Genomic DNA, 15,951 nt, shown 5'->3' with positions numbered 1-15,951 from the left:
CTCCATTATTGGATGAAGAAGCCCAGTGAGATATGTAAAAAAAAAAAAAAAACCTTCCAAAACAAAAGAGTCCAAGTACACACTCACACACACACACACAGAGGACATACTAGAAATAAACTCACACTGAGGTTATGAATAAAACAAACTTCCACAGTTTGTCATAATTTAACCTTCACTCTTAAAGTATAAGCCTCCTAAATTCTCTTAAACTTAAAAGAACTCAGTGAAGTGATTAATATTTATGGGGAAGTATTCAGAAGAATTAATGCATCACTGTTTACTATTACATAAAATCAGCATCTAAGTAAAAAAAAACAACATTCATTCATCCACTTCATCCTTATCATTGAGGAACCTGCATGGAATTCCAATCAGATTTTTAATTTTCGTTCTTGAAGTTTAAGTACTTGGAAAAAATATATAAACGTATTTATTTCATTGTTTTAAAGTTTTTTGCATAGTGTAATACTCCTATGGTCCACCAGGCGCCACTGTTACCTCTCTCTAGACTTGGCGCCTTTATTTAAGCGTTGTTTTAAAAGGAAGATGTAATGCACTTGTTGTCCACCAGATGTCACTCTCTCTCTCCCACATCCCAACCCCTTCCCTGAGGGGGAGAGGGAGGGGGACTACGGGGAGGCAAGTGACTACGGGTTTAGAAACCACTCAGTTTCACAGAAAGATCCCAGAGCTCAAGAGTCAGCTAAGAGTGGGATGCTACGTCTTTCTCTCCTCTATCAATATCACCCCTCCATCATTTCCTCAGCATTCTTCATCTAACTCCAGTGGAGCAAGAGCATGGTTCCTTTACTTTTCCTAGTTCTGGTACTTGGAGGAACTTCAAAAGCAGGTCAAACAGAGGAAGTTTCTTTCCTGATGGAAACTCTAAAAAGAAACAATCCTGTCTCCACACCATCGCTCCTCCCTGCTCCGTCTCTGAGAAATTGGGGAAACAGAGATGAGGGAATGGAAGATTCCTCACGTTCAGTCCTGGAGAACCAGCACAGAAGAATTCCCCGAGGTTCTAAAGACTGGAGGCTGAAGCATAAAGAGCATCAAGTCCTTCACCACCAGAGGTGAGCAGAATTAATCACTAAAAGACATAACTGGCTAAAGTGGAGGTGAATGTCCTACTTCAAAAATTCCTCACAGAAAGTTTTTAAAGTTAAATACAGTTCTGAATGGAGCAGGTTACTTCGCTCTTCACTGTTCCTGATAACCAGGCACATTATCTTTAGAAAATTTAACTTTAGTACCTATATTTGAAAAAATGTTACTAGTCTCTAGCACCCTCTGCTCTTCAGACCTCAGGGAGAGAATGCTCTACTTGAACTTACTGGACCCTTAATTTGAATTAAGGTTGTTCAACATTTTAAAGGCCAGGTTCCTCCTGGAACCTTTAATAACGTTTCCTGAAGACACCTTTAAATGTTCTGCCGCAGTCTGAAGAACTCCTGAAGGTTCATCCTGGAGCCTTCTGTTTTTGTGAGTTTTAAGATGTTTCACCAACAGAATACAAATTGATGAAAAGAAATAAAAATCAAATTTCTATTTAAATTTAATATGTAATAATGTAAATAGTTCAAAAACCCAAAACAAAAATATAAGAACATGGAACATCAGCAGAGAAAAGTACAGTAGGTATGATACAGTGGTGAAAGCGGGCAGCTACGTCAGAGGAGCTGTGATGAACTGACATCAGACAGAAAGACTGACATGAAGAGAGGGAGACAGACGGACAGATGTATTAAAGTGTGTATTCAGTGTGCAGAAGTTCTCTTGTCCCGGGGGGCTGTTCAGACTCAGCTGTGAGTGAATGTACCCGCCCCAACCCTTGGTGTGTTTTGCAGGACCCCGAGACCCTTTGACCCTGAAGGCTATTTCACAACCCCGAGGGTTTTCAACGGCTCTCTGCTGCTCCACAACCCCCTGTTCCCTCTGGGCAACGGGTCATCCGCGGCATACTGCGTCCTGCTCCTGGCGCTTGCCCTGTTCTCCATGGGCGTTGTGGCTGGCCTCGCCGTCATGTGCATCATTTGGAACAACTTCTTCTTGAAGAACACCTGGAACTGCATTCTGGCAAGCCTGGCCTTCTGGGACTTCCTGGTGCTTTTCTTTTGTCTGCCTGTGGTCATTTTTAACGAACTGACCAAGAGGAGGCTGATGGGGGTGCTGTCCTGCAAAATAGTGCCCTACCTGGAGGTCAGTTTATTTTTATTAGGGAAATTTTTTTCTGAATTTTGATTTGGTATCATCCACAAACTACAGTTTTTACACCATAAATTATTCTGATATCTATACTGTCCAATACTGATTCTGATATCCATATTGTCCAACACTAATTCTGATATTGGTATTGTCCGATACTATTCCTGACATTGGAATTGTCTGATATTAATTCTGATATTGGTATTGTCTGACACTGCTATCAATATTGTCTGATACTGATATCAGTATTGTCTGATACCGATTTTGATATTGGTATTGTCTGATACTGATTGTCATATTGGTATTGTCTGACACTGATATTAGTATTGTCTGATATTGATTATTTTATCGATATTGTCTGATACTGATTCTGATATCGATACTGTCAGATACTGATTCTAGAGGGGTTAAACTTGGGATGCACTGATTCGACTTTTTCAGTTCCGATACCAAGACCAATACATAAACATTGCATATCGGTTGATACCCCATACTAATCTGATACCATTGCTGAATTAATAAACCATATACCTCACCTCATGGGAGAGACTTAAGGCATAAAGATTGCCTTAAGCATTACTAACAAAAATATTAATAAAATATAACAAATTAACACATAGGCATAAATAGGCATAACTAAAATTAATAATGGTGCAGGACCTTGGCACAGCATTCAAATTCAAAATGAATAATAGTCAAACTTCTTAAAACATATTAAAATAAATAAAATGTATCAGAGGGCGCATGTATCATGGTGGCACAGCAGCTAGTGTCGCAGTCACACAGCACCAGGGACCTGGAGGTTGTGGGTTTGAGTCCTGCTCCGGATGACTGTCTGTGATGAGTTTGGTGTGTTCTCCCCGTGTCCGTGTGGGATTCCTCTGGGTCAGGGGTAGGCAACCTTTACCACTCAAAGAGCCATTTGGACCCGTTTCACACAGTAAAGAAAACACTGGGAGCCACAAAACCCTTTTGAAATTCTAAATGAAATAACACTGCATATAACAGGGTTTTTTTTTTTTGCCTATGTGCTATGTATAAACAAACTATACTGTGTTACATTTATGAAATCAATGAATGACTGCAGAGAAAATTAAATAACTTTTCTGCACGCAACAAAACATTTTAACTCCGAAAAAAAGATGTTGGGTTGAAGGTTAAGTAAAATACTCAATGTCTATTTGAGTCCTTGTAGTAATGGAAAAAAAACGCCGAACTTAAATTATCCACTGGCAGCAAACAAAAATGCCATCCTCTCTCTGTGTGTTTATATAATTATTATTAAAATATTTTAAATGTTACAAGATCCCCATAATCTTCATAGAATTACATTTTGAAAATGAACGCACTAAAATAAAATACATTTTAATTAAATACTCATTAATTATTTTCAAAAACTGAGCCGCGGGTTGCCGACCCCTGCTCTAGGTGCTCCGGCTTGTTGGTAGGTGGATTGGCAGCTCAAAGTGTCCGTAGATGTGAGTGGGTGTGTTGCCCTGTGAAGGACTGGCGCCCCCTCCAGGGTGTTTTCCCGACTTGTGCCCAATGATTCCAGGCAGGCTCTAGACCCACCGTGACCCTGAAATGGATAAGCGGTTACAGACAACGAATGAAAATGTATCAGCCAAAATTTAAAATAACTAGCTTCACTTTGAAAAACAGTAATCAATCATATTTTTAAATGTTTAGTGTTAACAGAAATCCAAAATAAAATCTAGCAGCAGAACCAGAGAATAAACAAATAACTGATCAGATACAATTAGTAATCAAAAATTGTAAACATGCAAACATTTAATGCAATTCAAAAGTGTAGCAGCAGCTGAAAAAGAGAACATTTTTAATTTTAATATCGGGACCTGATCAGTGCATCCCTAAGTTAAACTACTGTTTGTTGTGTCTAGACTCAACAAACTAAAGTGGAGCAAAGCCCCTCTGCCTAATTCAAATGTAAATTCAGGCTGTGGTTAATAAGCCGAACAGACCTGAGCTGTGCAGAACTAATCAAAGAGGCTGGTCTGAAATGGAGATCTGGGTCAAACGAGCGAAGCAGTCTGTTTGTTTAGACACTTGTTTTTCCTCTTTTGTTTTCCCCGATGCTCCTTTAATGCCAGAGTTTAGTGAAAGAACTACACCCCTTTCCCTCTTTTCCGCAGTCCTTTAGTCAAGCCGTGTCTGAGTCTAAGTCTCGCTGTGAGCTATGGGGCTAATGTTGCTCATAGATACAGAAAACTCAGCTAGCGTTAGCACTGTGCAATTCCCACACTCCTCCCCAGTGGAGGCAGGCAATGTGAGGATTTTACTGCTACTGAGATAAAAAAAATGCTACATTTCAGAGAAACTGTTCCTTCAACAAACTAGCGCTACATGTAAATCGGCTAATTACTATAATATATTATTAGCTTTTACTCATTCCTCTTGAATCCCCATCTGGAGCACTGGCACCTGTTGCTTAGCCAATTCCCTATTATACTCGGCAAACAAAGCGTTGGCGCCCGCAGCTCAGCCGATTCCCGACAAACAGAGCGCCGGCATCCACGGCTCAGCCGATTTATAATTGGAAAACAGAGCGTTGACACCCGTATTTTGGGCTGATAAACATTTAATTAATCGAAATATTGCTTTGTACTGTAATATAATCTGCATCTGTTTGAAAATGTTTATTTGAAGGGTATTAATATATTTTGATGTACTATTTATTCCTAACTTTCATTAAAAATTGTTTAAAAGTTGTGTTACATTTATGAACATTAACATCCAAAATCATGGAACTTTATTTTTCATATTCCTTTTGCATTCATGAATCATTGGCCACAGTTAATAGAATATCCTCCAGACGCTTGAAGAATCGGTTCTTTGAGAGTCGACTCCTCTACTACTCAGTCCGGCAGCTCACGTTGCCCTGACAACAGGAAACAGACGGAACTTTATTTTTTCTAATCATAAATAACGGTTCTTTTATCAGAGTTCACATATTCATGTAGTAAAAATTCGTTGATTAAAAGTGCAAAACATTTCGTCATATTTCTCGGCTTTAAATGATTAGTTTTCATTTAGTGCTTATCTGTTGTTGTTTTTTTGTGAAGAAAATAGGTAGTAAAACGATATTTTTAATCTGTTTAAATTTGATATTATTTTTTAAACTTTTATGACTCATATTTGGGCGGGAGAAAACGCTGTGGTTGACGTTACCCAGATATCAAAAAGGACCTTGCCCTGATCTGTCCCAGATTACACACAAGTTCTGGTCTGGATCCGTTATACAGATTTGGCCCAGTGTCCTACGGCACAACAGGGCATACCGGAACTTATCCAGTTATCGTGTCTGGGCCAACACTGGCCCACTGCAGGGCCAGTTCTCAGTAAAGTTATCACTCCTACGGTCCAAATGCGGGCCACATCTGGTAGCGTTATTATAAATCTGGATCAGCTCCGGCCCAGATCCGCCCACCGGCATTTCATATCCGTTTGTGCTCCAACCAAGATCCGCACACATGCATTTCAGATTCGTTTGTCCTCCGCCCAGATCCGCACTCGTGCATTTTAGTGATGGGAATTTCGGCTCTTTTTGGGGAGCCGGCTCTTTTGGCTCGGCTCTTCATAAAGAGCCGGCTCTTTTGGCTCGGCTCTTTATAAAGAGCCGGCTCTTTCGGCTCCTAAATGGCTCTTTGTTTACCTTTTGTTTTCCACTGGTACATAACAATATTACCTACATTGTACATGACTATATGGACAATATATTATTATTATTCAATATTAAAAATAATGTGTTGCAATGGCCAATTGTTTTTATGGCTGTCTTGTAATAACTCACTGATTGCACTCACACATTCAATGGTATAAATAACTGGATTTTTATTTAAACACCTTAATAAAAATCACTTGTAAACTCTGAAATATAGCCAATGGAACCCAAAAGGTAGGTATTACAAAATAGCTTATTAAATTAAATAATCATCCATTTCTGATTAATAAAATAAACAAATACAATGGAACCTATACTAACGGACTTTCCAAGATACGAACCAGGCATTTGAATATTTTGTTTGCCTCCACCAACGAACCATGACTCTAGAAACGAACACAAGCCTCCGCCGAGCCGGCGGCTGGAAATGGCCACTGACCCCAATAGGCGAATCTCTCAGCGCGCCCAGACTTGTGTCATTGACCCATTTTCTCTCGTTTTCTTGACCCTCGAGCTTTTAAGATTAGCGAATTGTAGTTTTAGCAATTTAGCATTAGTGTAAATAGCAGACATCGAAATTCGTGCTAAGTTAAGCTGTATCTACGCTTTGTCTCCCCACAATCACCCGCCTACTCTCCGTTATTCCACCCCCCCACCTCCCGTCATACAGCCAGTTACACCTCCAGCCAGTCGTTTATTATTGTTTCCAATAAATTTTAATAATTAATTGTATTTCTTTTTTATTGTTAGTACTGCTACATGTATGTTTTTACTCATTTGAGAGTGTTGTAAACATATATCGGTGCAAACACTGTGACTTTTGGGGTGGGGGCTGGAACGCATTAATTGCTTTTCCATTATTTTAAATGGGGAAAATTCACTTGAGAAACGAACTTTTCCACTTACGAACCTGGTCACGGAACGGATCAAGTTCGTAAGTAGAGGTTCCACTGTACTCTGCAAAGTGCAAAACATTTAACTGATTTAACATTTTCTTCAACTATTTTTTGGAAGGCAGATTGGCATTCAGGAAAACCAAGTGTCTCAGCTTTGCTTGTTGTTCTCTGATTGGTTTAATGACAAGCCTTAGAAAAAAATGGCTCGGTTGTAGACGGGAACCAGCTCTCATCGTTCACTTACAAGAGTCGGCTCTTTGAACCGGTTCGTTCGCGACCGATCACTAGTGCATTTCAGATTCGTTTGTCCTCCAGCTCTGATCCACATATTCTCCTGCAATTTTACTTTTTTAAAACGAATTTAACTTAATCTACTCAAGAAAACTACATTATAACAGGGAAATAATGAGATCTGCACTATTTAAATAACAAATTAAGGAGAATTCCTATTCATTAGATTTTAAAAGATAAAATATTTGTGACTGACCAAAGTCACAATTACAACTTTGCCACCTACATTTACATTTGCAAAAGCCTTCTTGTACTTTTTTTCCCAAACCAAATGAAAAATGTTTGAATTATAATTTTAGATCTCCCTGCAAATGCAGATATTCATGTATAGTGCCTGGCGAAAGTATTCGGACCCCTTGAACTTTTCAATCTTTTGCCCCATTTCAGGCTTCAAACATAAAGATATAAAATTTTTATTTTTACATTTTTTGTGAAGAATCAACACCAAGTGAGACACAATCGTTAAGTGGAATGAAATTTATTGGATGTGTCAAACTTTATTAACAAATAAAAAACTGAAAAGTGGGGCATGCAATATTATTCGGCCCCCTTGCGTTAATACTTTGTAGGGCCACCTTTTGCTGCAATTACAGCTGCAAGTCGCTTGGAGTATGTCTCAATTTTGCACATCGAGAGACTGAAATTCTTGTCCATTTTTCCTTGCAAAACAGTTCGAGCTCAGTGAGGTTGGATGGAGAGCGTTTGTGAACAGCAGTCTTCAGCTCTTTCCACAGATTCTCGATTGGATTGAGGTCTGGACTTTGACTTGGCCATTCCAACACCTGGATACATTTATTTGTGAACCATTCCATTGTAGATTTGGCTTTATGTTTTGGATCATATGTTTTGGATCATTGCAAGATAAATCTCGGTCCCAGTCTCAGTTCTCTTGCAGACTCCAACAGGTTTTCTTCCAGAATGGTCCTGTATTTGGCCCCATCCATCTTCCCATCAATTTTGACCATCTTCCCTGTCCCTGCTGATGCTGCCACCACCATGTTTGACAGTGGGGATGGTGTGTTCAGGGTAATGAGCTGTGTTGCTTTTACACCAAACATATGGTTTTGCATTGTGGCCAAACTGTTCGATTTTGTTTTCATCTGACCAGAGCACCTTCTTCCACATTTGGTGTGTCTCCCAGGCGGCTTGTGGCAAGCTTTAAATGAGACTTTTTATGGATATCTTTGAGAAATGGCTTTCTTCTTGCCATTGTTGTCCTATGGACAGACTCTCCCACCTCAGCTGTAGATCTCTGCAGTTCATCCAGAGTGATCATGGGCCTCTTTCCTGCATCTCTGATCAGTCTTCTCCTTGTTCTAGATGAAAGTTTAGAGGGTTGGTCGGGTCTTGGTAGATTTGCAGTGGTCTGATACTCCTTCCATTTCAATATGATTGCTTGCACAATGCTCAACGCTTGGGAAATCTTTTTATATGCAAATCCAGCTTTAAACTTCTCCACAACAGTATCTTGGACCTGCCTGGTGTGTTTCTTGGTCTTCATGATGCTCTCTGCGCTTTGAACAGAACCCTGAGACTATCACAGAGCAGGTGCATTTATACGGAGACTTGATTACACAGAGGTGGATTCTATTTATCATCATCAGTCATTTTAGACAACATTGTATCATTCAGAGATCCTCACTGAACTTCTGGAGTGAGTTTGCTGCACTGAAAGTAAAGGGGCCGAATAATATTGCACGCCCCACTTTTCAGTTTTTTATTTGTTAAAAAAGTTTGACACATCCAATAAATTTCATTCCACTTTGTGATTGTGTCCCACTTGTTGTTGATTCTTCACAAAAAATTAAAATTTTATATCTTTATGTTTGAAGCCTGAAATGTGGCAAAAGGTTGAAAAATTCAAGGGGGCCGAATACTTTCGCAAGGCACTGTAGTCTCGCCTTTCTGGAATCTATAGGGTCTGGTACCTTTCACTACTTAACATGGCCAAGAACCACTTACTTCTGCAGGAAAATAAATTGAACTGACATGCAAAAGGTGCAATCACAAATCTGCTCTTCTGGCATGATGTGTAGGAGGAGGCAGTCTTTATGATTCACATTGCACCAGTAGCACAACCATTACAAAATGATACACAGAAGTGCATATACACGGATGTAAAGAGAGCCATTCAGAATGCAACTGGCAGAATCCTGACAGTGAGGCTAGATGAACACAGTGAAAGTATCAGACTATATTTGTGGGCAGAGCGTCTGTGGTGGAGACTAAAATTGATGTAAAATACATGTATAACACATCTCTTGAAAATTGTTCCTTGTTCCTTAGTTAAATAATTATGAAACCTATAAAATAAATGGTAAAATGATCAAATAAAATGTTTAAATAAATTGCATGAAAAAGTATTTTTTTAAGTTTTTTTTTTAAAAAACATATTATTTTTAATACTGTTCTGTAGTTTTTCAAAGACCTCAGTGACTCTGGAAATTTTAATTTTACAATGTGAATATTTTGAAACAACTGTCTCAAAATTACAATATTTGTCATTTTATTTCATACCTTATAGGTTAGATAGACTGCATGATTCATCAGAAACTATTAATAGATGTACAACATTTTAAAGCTTTTTTTGGGTAAGGTATCATTGTAATTTGAAACACAAACATTCTCCTGCTCTTTCATCATTTTATGTTAACAGTTGAATTTAAAATTAGGTAATTTGCTAGTGAATAATTTATGGGTCACTGCATTCGTTATGAGCTCCATCAGGACAAAGCACTGAAGAAGCATGTGATCTTTTTTCTATAGTGTTTTTTACAACTGATGTCACAAAGCAGCTTTACAGAATTGGTGTCAGAACATTGTTATTTTTTTACATACTATGCTAAATTAACATAAAATGAAAAAAGAGCAGAAGATAGTTTGATTTTAGAATTACAAATTATATATTACACAAAAAAGCTTGAAAACGTTTTGGTATAATAATAAATGTGCTCATTATTTTAAGGTATTCAGTACCCTGGGGTCATATTAAAGAAACTTATAAATTTTAGTTATGTAGTTTAACGTAGAAAGTCTCCCAGATATGTATTCTAAATTTAGAGTGGGGGGGGGGGGGGGGGGGGGGGGGGCATTAAACAAAACTATAGTGACATTTAAGGTGGAACAAAGCTTGGCATTATTTAATGTGGAATGGGCAGCAAGTTTGTAATTCTGGCTAGAATGCATTATTTTTTGCATGAGACATCTTGTTTGTCATTAAAAGGAAACAAATTGACTAGAGCAATACATTTCTACAATCACACATGCTTACATGAGCATAAACAGTTAATGTTAGTCCATTAGCAACTCCTCAGTCTTCACGCATTGGGTTCCAAGTCTCCAAGTTCTTAACTTTGGTTGATACTGTAAATTAAGTGATCATTAACACTAAAACAGTATCACTAACTGTCAGCACTGCAGCCCAGAAATGGATAAGCGGAAAAGATGATGATGATGACTATTTGTCAGGAATATTTACTGTGCTTTACTGTGAAACCAGTTAACAGCTTATGTCTAGATGGCTCATTAAGAGTATAAACGAGTTTGTATATATGTGCATGTTTTACTGGCAGGACTTGCAGTGCACAAGCCGTTTAAAGTTTTTGGAAATGGAAATTGGGAAAGAGTAATGCCCCCTTAACAAGTAAAGAAAGGTTTAGACATTTAAATAGTTCCATAGAACTTATTTAATGCTTGGATTTCCTTTGCATTTTTCTTTTTATTATGTGTTCACTCTAAGCCTGTGTGTTCTCAGCTGTATGGTTGGTTGCTAAGTAAGACTCATGACTGTCGGTTTTGACTGGGTAGATCAAGATTTCGCAAAAAATTATTTGTAAAACTCCTAAATTAAGATAGTACTTGCTTCTGTAATATGAATTTGTGAAAAATCTTAACCTGACTTAGATCTAAAGAGAAGAATCTTCCTGTAACACTTCCAAGGTTAATCACTTAAAGACTTACATTACACATTCATTCATTATCTGTAACCGCTTATCCAATTCAGGGTCGCGGTGGGTCCAGAGCCTACCTGGAATCATTGGGCGCAAGGCAGGATTACACCCTGGAGGGGGCACCAGTCCTTCACAGGGCAACACACACACACTCACACCTACAGACACTTTTGAGTCACCAATCCACCGTGTGTTTTTGGACTGTGGGAGGAAACCGGAGCACCCGGAGGAAACCCATGCGGACACAAGGAGAACACACGAACTCCTCACAGACAGGCACCCGGAGCAGGAATCGAACCCACAACCCCTGGAGCTGTGTGACTGCGACACTACCTGCTGCGCCACTGTGCCACCCCTTACATTACACAAACATTTCCTAAATAATTATGAATGAGCTCAAACAGATTAGATCAACTGTTGATAGGTTGATAAAAAATTGTAATACAGGTTTGTGCACTATTGATTCAGAATGTGCCTTTTTAAACAGATTAACCAACTAAACATAAGGATTATGTCATGTAATCTTGCATTCATTATGAATGTGTATGTAAAGGAGAAAAATAAATAAATAAAAATAAATAAATATCCATCCATCCATTATCTGTAACTGCTTATCCAATTTAGGGTCGCGGGGGGTCCAGAGCCTACCTGGAATCATCGGGCGCAAGGCGGGAATACACCCTGGAGGGGACGCCAGTCCTTCACAGGGCAACACAGACACACAGACATTCACTCACACACACCTACGAGCCGCCAATCCACCTGCAACGTGTGTTTTTGGACTGTGGGAGGAAACCGGAGCACCCGGAGGAAACCCACGCGGACACGGGGAGAACACACCAACTCCTCACAGACAGTCACCCGGAGCAGGAATCGAACCCACAACCTCCAGGCCCCTGGAGCTGTGTGACTGTGACACTACCTGCTGCACCACCGTGCCGCCAATTAATTAATAAATAAATAAATAAATAATAAATATATTATTTTTATATATATATATAATATATTATATTATTATACACACACACACACACACACACAGGGTGGGCCATTTATATGAATACACCTTAATAAAATGGGAATGGTTGGTGATATTAACTTCCTGATAGGTTGCTATTTCAAGACAGCTGTAGAAGTACAGAGTAATCTGTCTTTGACTCTGTATGTAGGAATAATTTCTGTGCTGCAAAGTTAATAATTTCTCAGTGTGGGAAATGCCATGTGTGAGCATGTGAATTTGTTGAAATGCGTGTGTCTCACGCTCAATGCATGAGACTTGAGAGCCCTGCTCTCTATCTCTCCCTCTGTGCTTCTCAGTATATTTCTGTTTTCTCTCTCTCTTTTTCTTTGTTTTTTCTGTCTCTCTCTCTCTCTGTCTCTGTTTTCTCTCTTGCTTGCTCTCTCTGTTTTTCTTTCTATCGCTCTCTCCCTCTCTTTCCCCATCTCTCTGTCTCTCTCTCTGTTCTCTGTCTCCATCTTTCCCCATGTATCTCTCTCTGATTTGTCTCTCTCTCCCTCTCTCAATGTATCTCTCTGTTTTTGTGTTTTTTTCTGTCTCTCTTTCCCCTGTGTCTCTCTTTTAGGTAACTTCTCTCGGAGTCTTCACCTTCAGCCTATGCGCGCTAAGTATTGATCGGTTTCACAGGCTGACTGGCGCCACCTCCAGGTCACAGCAGCAGGTAGAGTGGTGTGGCTCTATCGTGGCAAAGCTGTCCGTGGTGTGGTTTGGTTCTCTGCTGCTAGCCGCTCCAGAGCTGCTCTTGTGGCAGATGGACACTGAGATATCGTCTGTTTCCAGTCTCCCTCTGGATTCCTGTGTGCGCCGGCCGTCCACATCGCTGCCTGAGGGCATTTTCTCCCTGGTCCTGACGTATCAAGAGGCTCGGATGTGGTGGATGTTCGGCTGTTTCTTCTGTTTACCTTTGCTCTTCTCCTCAGGCTGTCGGCTCTTGACAAACCACATGGTTGAGGAATCGGCAAGAACCCGCCCTTCTTCATCGTCATCCTCTTCATCCTCCTCTTTGTCGTTGAAGAAGAACAAGAAGAAGCGGGGTCAGGAGGATCCCCTGAGCCGCACACTAATTATGCTAATGGCTGTTTATGGCCTGTGCTGCCTGCCGGAACACGCCTGGACCATAGGCCTGGCCTCCGCTAGCGTGCAGCTAAGTAAAACCACGGCAGCCCTGTTAGCACTGATCGGACAGTTCCTGATGTTCACTCAAGCTGCTGCCACACCCATGCTAATCCTTGTGGCCAGCCGTCCACTAGGCCGGAGTTTCATGGACTGCTGCTGCTGCTGCTGTGAGGAGTGTTTCCCGGACCGAGCCTCATCCTCTTCTTCCTCGTGCACTTCATCCACCGCCGTGTCTTCCTCTCCATCCTCACCGGTGTCTGTGAATGAGGACAAGCTGGAGATTGTTTCTGGGACGACACCAGCGTCTGGTTTTCTCAAGAAAGTGAAAGAGGCAGAGTTGGCCATCGGGACACCATGTTGAACCCTGCCCCTAAAACTAGAGTTCGGCAGGAATGAGATTTAAACGATTACATCAAGTCTGGACCATAAGCTGTGAATAACTGAAAACATTAGGAACTAGTTTCAGAAAAATAACCTGTGTGTTCACATACAACCCCTGGCCACTTTACTAGAAACACTTCCCTTATAGCTGAGACTACTTGCCAGTTTATCAGAAACCCCTTTTATTTAGTTCGACCCACTGACCAATCAGAAACCCCTCCCTTATATCCGCCACACACGGCCAATCAGAACCACCTACTGGCCACTCATAGCTCCACCTACTGGCCACTTTAACAGGAACTCCTCCCTTAAAGCTCCACCCACAGGACACTTTATCAGAAATCCCTTTCCTTTAGCCCCACCCACTGGCAAATCAGAAATCCCTCTCTTATAGCTCCACCTATTAGACACTTTATCACAAACTCCCCACGTTTAGCTCAGAGTTCTGGTGCCCAGCTGAGCCGCCCATATGGGCCCAGTGGGGATAGTGTACTGGGTTTTTTGTAGACTGTAGTGGAGACCTAAGGTAGGGTGTTTCCAATAAAGTGGCCACAGCTTGGAAGTTCATTGCAAGCCAACAGTATTCCGGTTTGTGCTCTCTGTGGTGTTCTGTTCATTTACTCCTTCTTTTGTGTGAGGAACAATGCTCATCTTTTCTAACTCATTCATTAGTTATTATTCATTGTTCATTGTTCTTTATTCTCTAACCTCAACAAAGCTTTTCCTCACAGAGACACAGGGCTGTGCACATCAGCCTTCTAGAGAAGGAGGGAGTTTCATACGTTTAGAAATATTTGACATAGAAAAAAAACAGGGGCAGCTGATTTTGGTCTGTTTTTTCTGTTTTTCTTTTCACTTTTTGTTGATTCTTTAAATGTAGCAAAAACCAGTTTTAGTAGAAGTACATGACCCCTACACACCATCATTATTCTGAGATAAGCCCATAGAGACTCTCTACAGGCGAACTCCACCATAGTCAGGATTATTACACACCTGTCTGACTGAATGGGGTGCTTGTTTGTGTAATTATCTGTGGAGCATCGTGTGGAGTGACTGAAGCCCTCCTTCAAAGCACTCTATTGTTTAAACCGAAACCATCAGCTTCTGCACAGAGCGCCTCCAAAAAGCACCACACAATGTCCGGCGCTGACCGGTCCAGAACGCACAGGCCATGTCTCTCTCATCCAGTGAAGGGACAGCAAGTTCAGCATGCACCATGGTCCAAACGTGAGACACCATTTATGTTGGTTATGGTTATGGTTGTGTTCACCACGTCATGTTTACAGATTTGGCACCACCCCCTAGAGCTGGCTTGATCGCTGAGTGTAATGTGGTCAGGATCGCTGTCTTTTTCTCTTCTTGGTTGGTGCTGATAGCGAGACCCCCAGTTTCTAAAAACACATGGACGTTAGGTGTCCGAGCATCAGATTTATTTTTTTTCTGTCTTTTCTGAGTCATTTTAACACCCTTTCATTTCTGAATTTGCTGGCGAGAGTACGTACAGTTTTTGTATTCCTCACAATAAACTCAGATTTTAGAGGACACTCTGACTCTAATAGACCACTGTCTGTGTCTGCCCCTCATCCTCTGCTGGACGTCTGTCAAGTTCAGACCTGACACTTTTTTACACACTAAAAAATTTCTTCACAACATTTATTCATTTATTCATTGTCTTAAACCACTTATGCGTTTAGGGTTGCAGAGCCTACCCGGAATCACTGAGCGCAAGGCGGGAACACACCCTGGAAGGGGTGCCGTTCTATGGGCCACACACCTATGGACACTTTGGACTGTGGGAGGAAACCGGAGCACCCGGAAGAAACCCACGCGGACACAGGGAGAACACACCAAACTTCTCAGTGACGAAGTCATCCGGAACGGGACTAGAACCCACAACCTCCAGGTCCCTGGAGCTGTGTAAATGCACCACCATGCCGCCCTTCTTCGAGACGTTGAGACCAGTAAATGCTTTATGTAGCAGTTACAAAAACATCTGGACCTTACACAGTGTTGTTTACATGTGAGGACAGAAGAACAAATGTAAACACTTATTTTAACTAAAACACTCTCTCCCTTTAAAGGAGATTCAGCCACATTTTCAAAATTCCTCCATAATTCAGTATTCACAATCTGAGAAAGGGCTAATTGAAGAGAAACTCTGTTACTTTCATTACTTCTAAACTATTTAAATATGCATGCAATTCTGAGAATGTGGTGGGGTTTCCCTTTCAAAGCACTGCTCTGTAATGGTGTGAAAAAGCTGCAGTTAATTAATTAAGTTTAACAGGTAGAGCGTCACCTAGTGTTCATATTCATATTCTACTGTTACATTAATGTAGAGGCGGCTCTCAGATGGACTGCTGGGACTGTTGTTGTTGTTCATTTGTTTTGCTGAAGTAAATAAAG

The 15,951-nt window shown here is 40.6% G+C and overlaps 1 protein-coding gene across 1 annotated transcript; it reads left to right on the top strand.

Annotated features, from left to right (window-relative positions):
• The first annotated feature begins 709 nt into the window (after nucleotides 1–709).
• gpr37l1a (G protein-coupled receptor 37 like 1a) lies at nucleotides 710–15,948 on the top strand. The gene is made up of 3 exons (XM_066673157.1): nucleotides 710–1,079; nucleotides 1,854–2,205; nucleotides 12,614–15,948. Exons 1-3 carry the CDS (start codon nucleotides 802–804, stop codon nucleotides 13,523–13,525), a joined length of 1,542 nt encoding a protein of 513 aa, XP_066529254.1. The 5' UTR covers nucleotides 710–801; the 3' UTR covers nucleotides 13,526–15,948.
• Nucleotides 15,949–15,951: the final 3 nt, after the last annotated feature.

The sequence above is a fragment of the Hoplias malabaricus genome, chromosome 5 (genome assembly GCF_029633855.1).
Source record: "Hoplias malabaricus isolate fHopMal1 chromosome 5, fHopMal1.hap1, whole genome shotgun sequence".
NCBI lineage: Eukaryota > Metazoa > Chordata > Actinopteri > Characiformes > Erythrinidae > Hoplias > Hoplias malabaricus.
Note: the sequence above shows the minus strand (reverse complement) of the source record. Positions and strands in the feature narration are given on the sequence as shown.

Coding starts and splice junctions, on each gene's coding strand:
- gpr37l1a (XM_066673157.1), top strand. CDS start 802: ATGGTTCCTTTACTTTTCCTAGTTCTGGTACTTGGAGGAACTTCAAAA. Junction 1,080..1,853: donor CAAGTCCTTCACCACCAGAG/GTGAGCAGAATT, acceptor TGTGTTTTGCAG/GACCCCGAGACCCTTTGACC. Junction 2,206..12,613: donor AAATAGTGCCCTACCTGGAG/GTCAGTTTATTT, acceptor TCTCTCTTTTAG/GTAACTTCTCTCGGAGTCTT.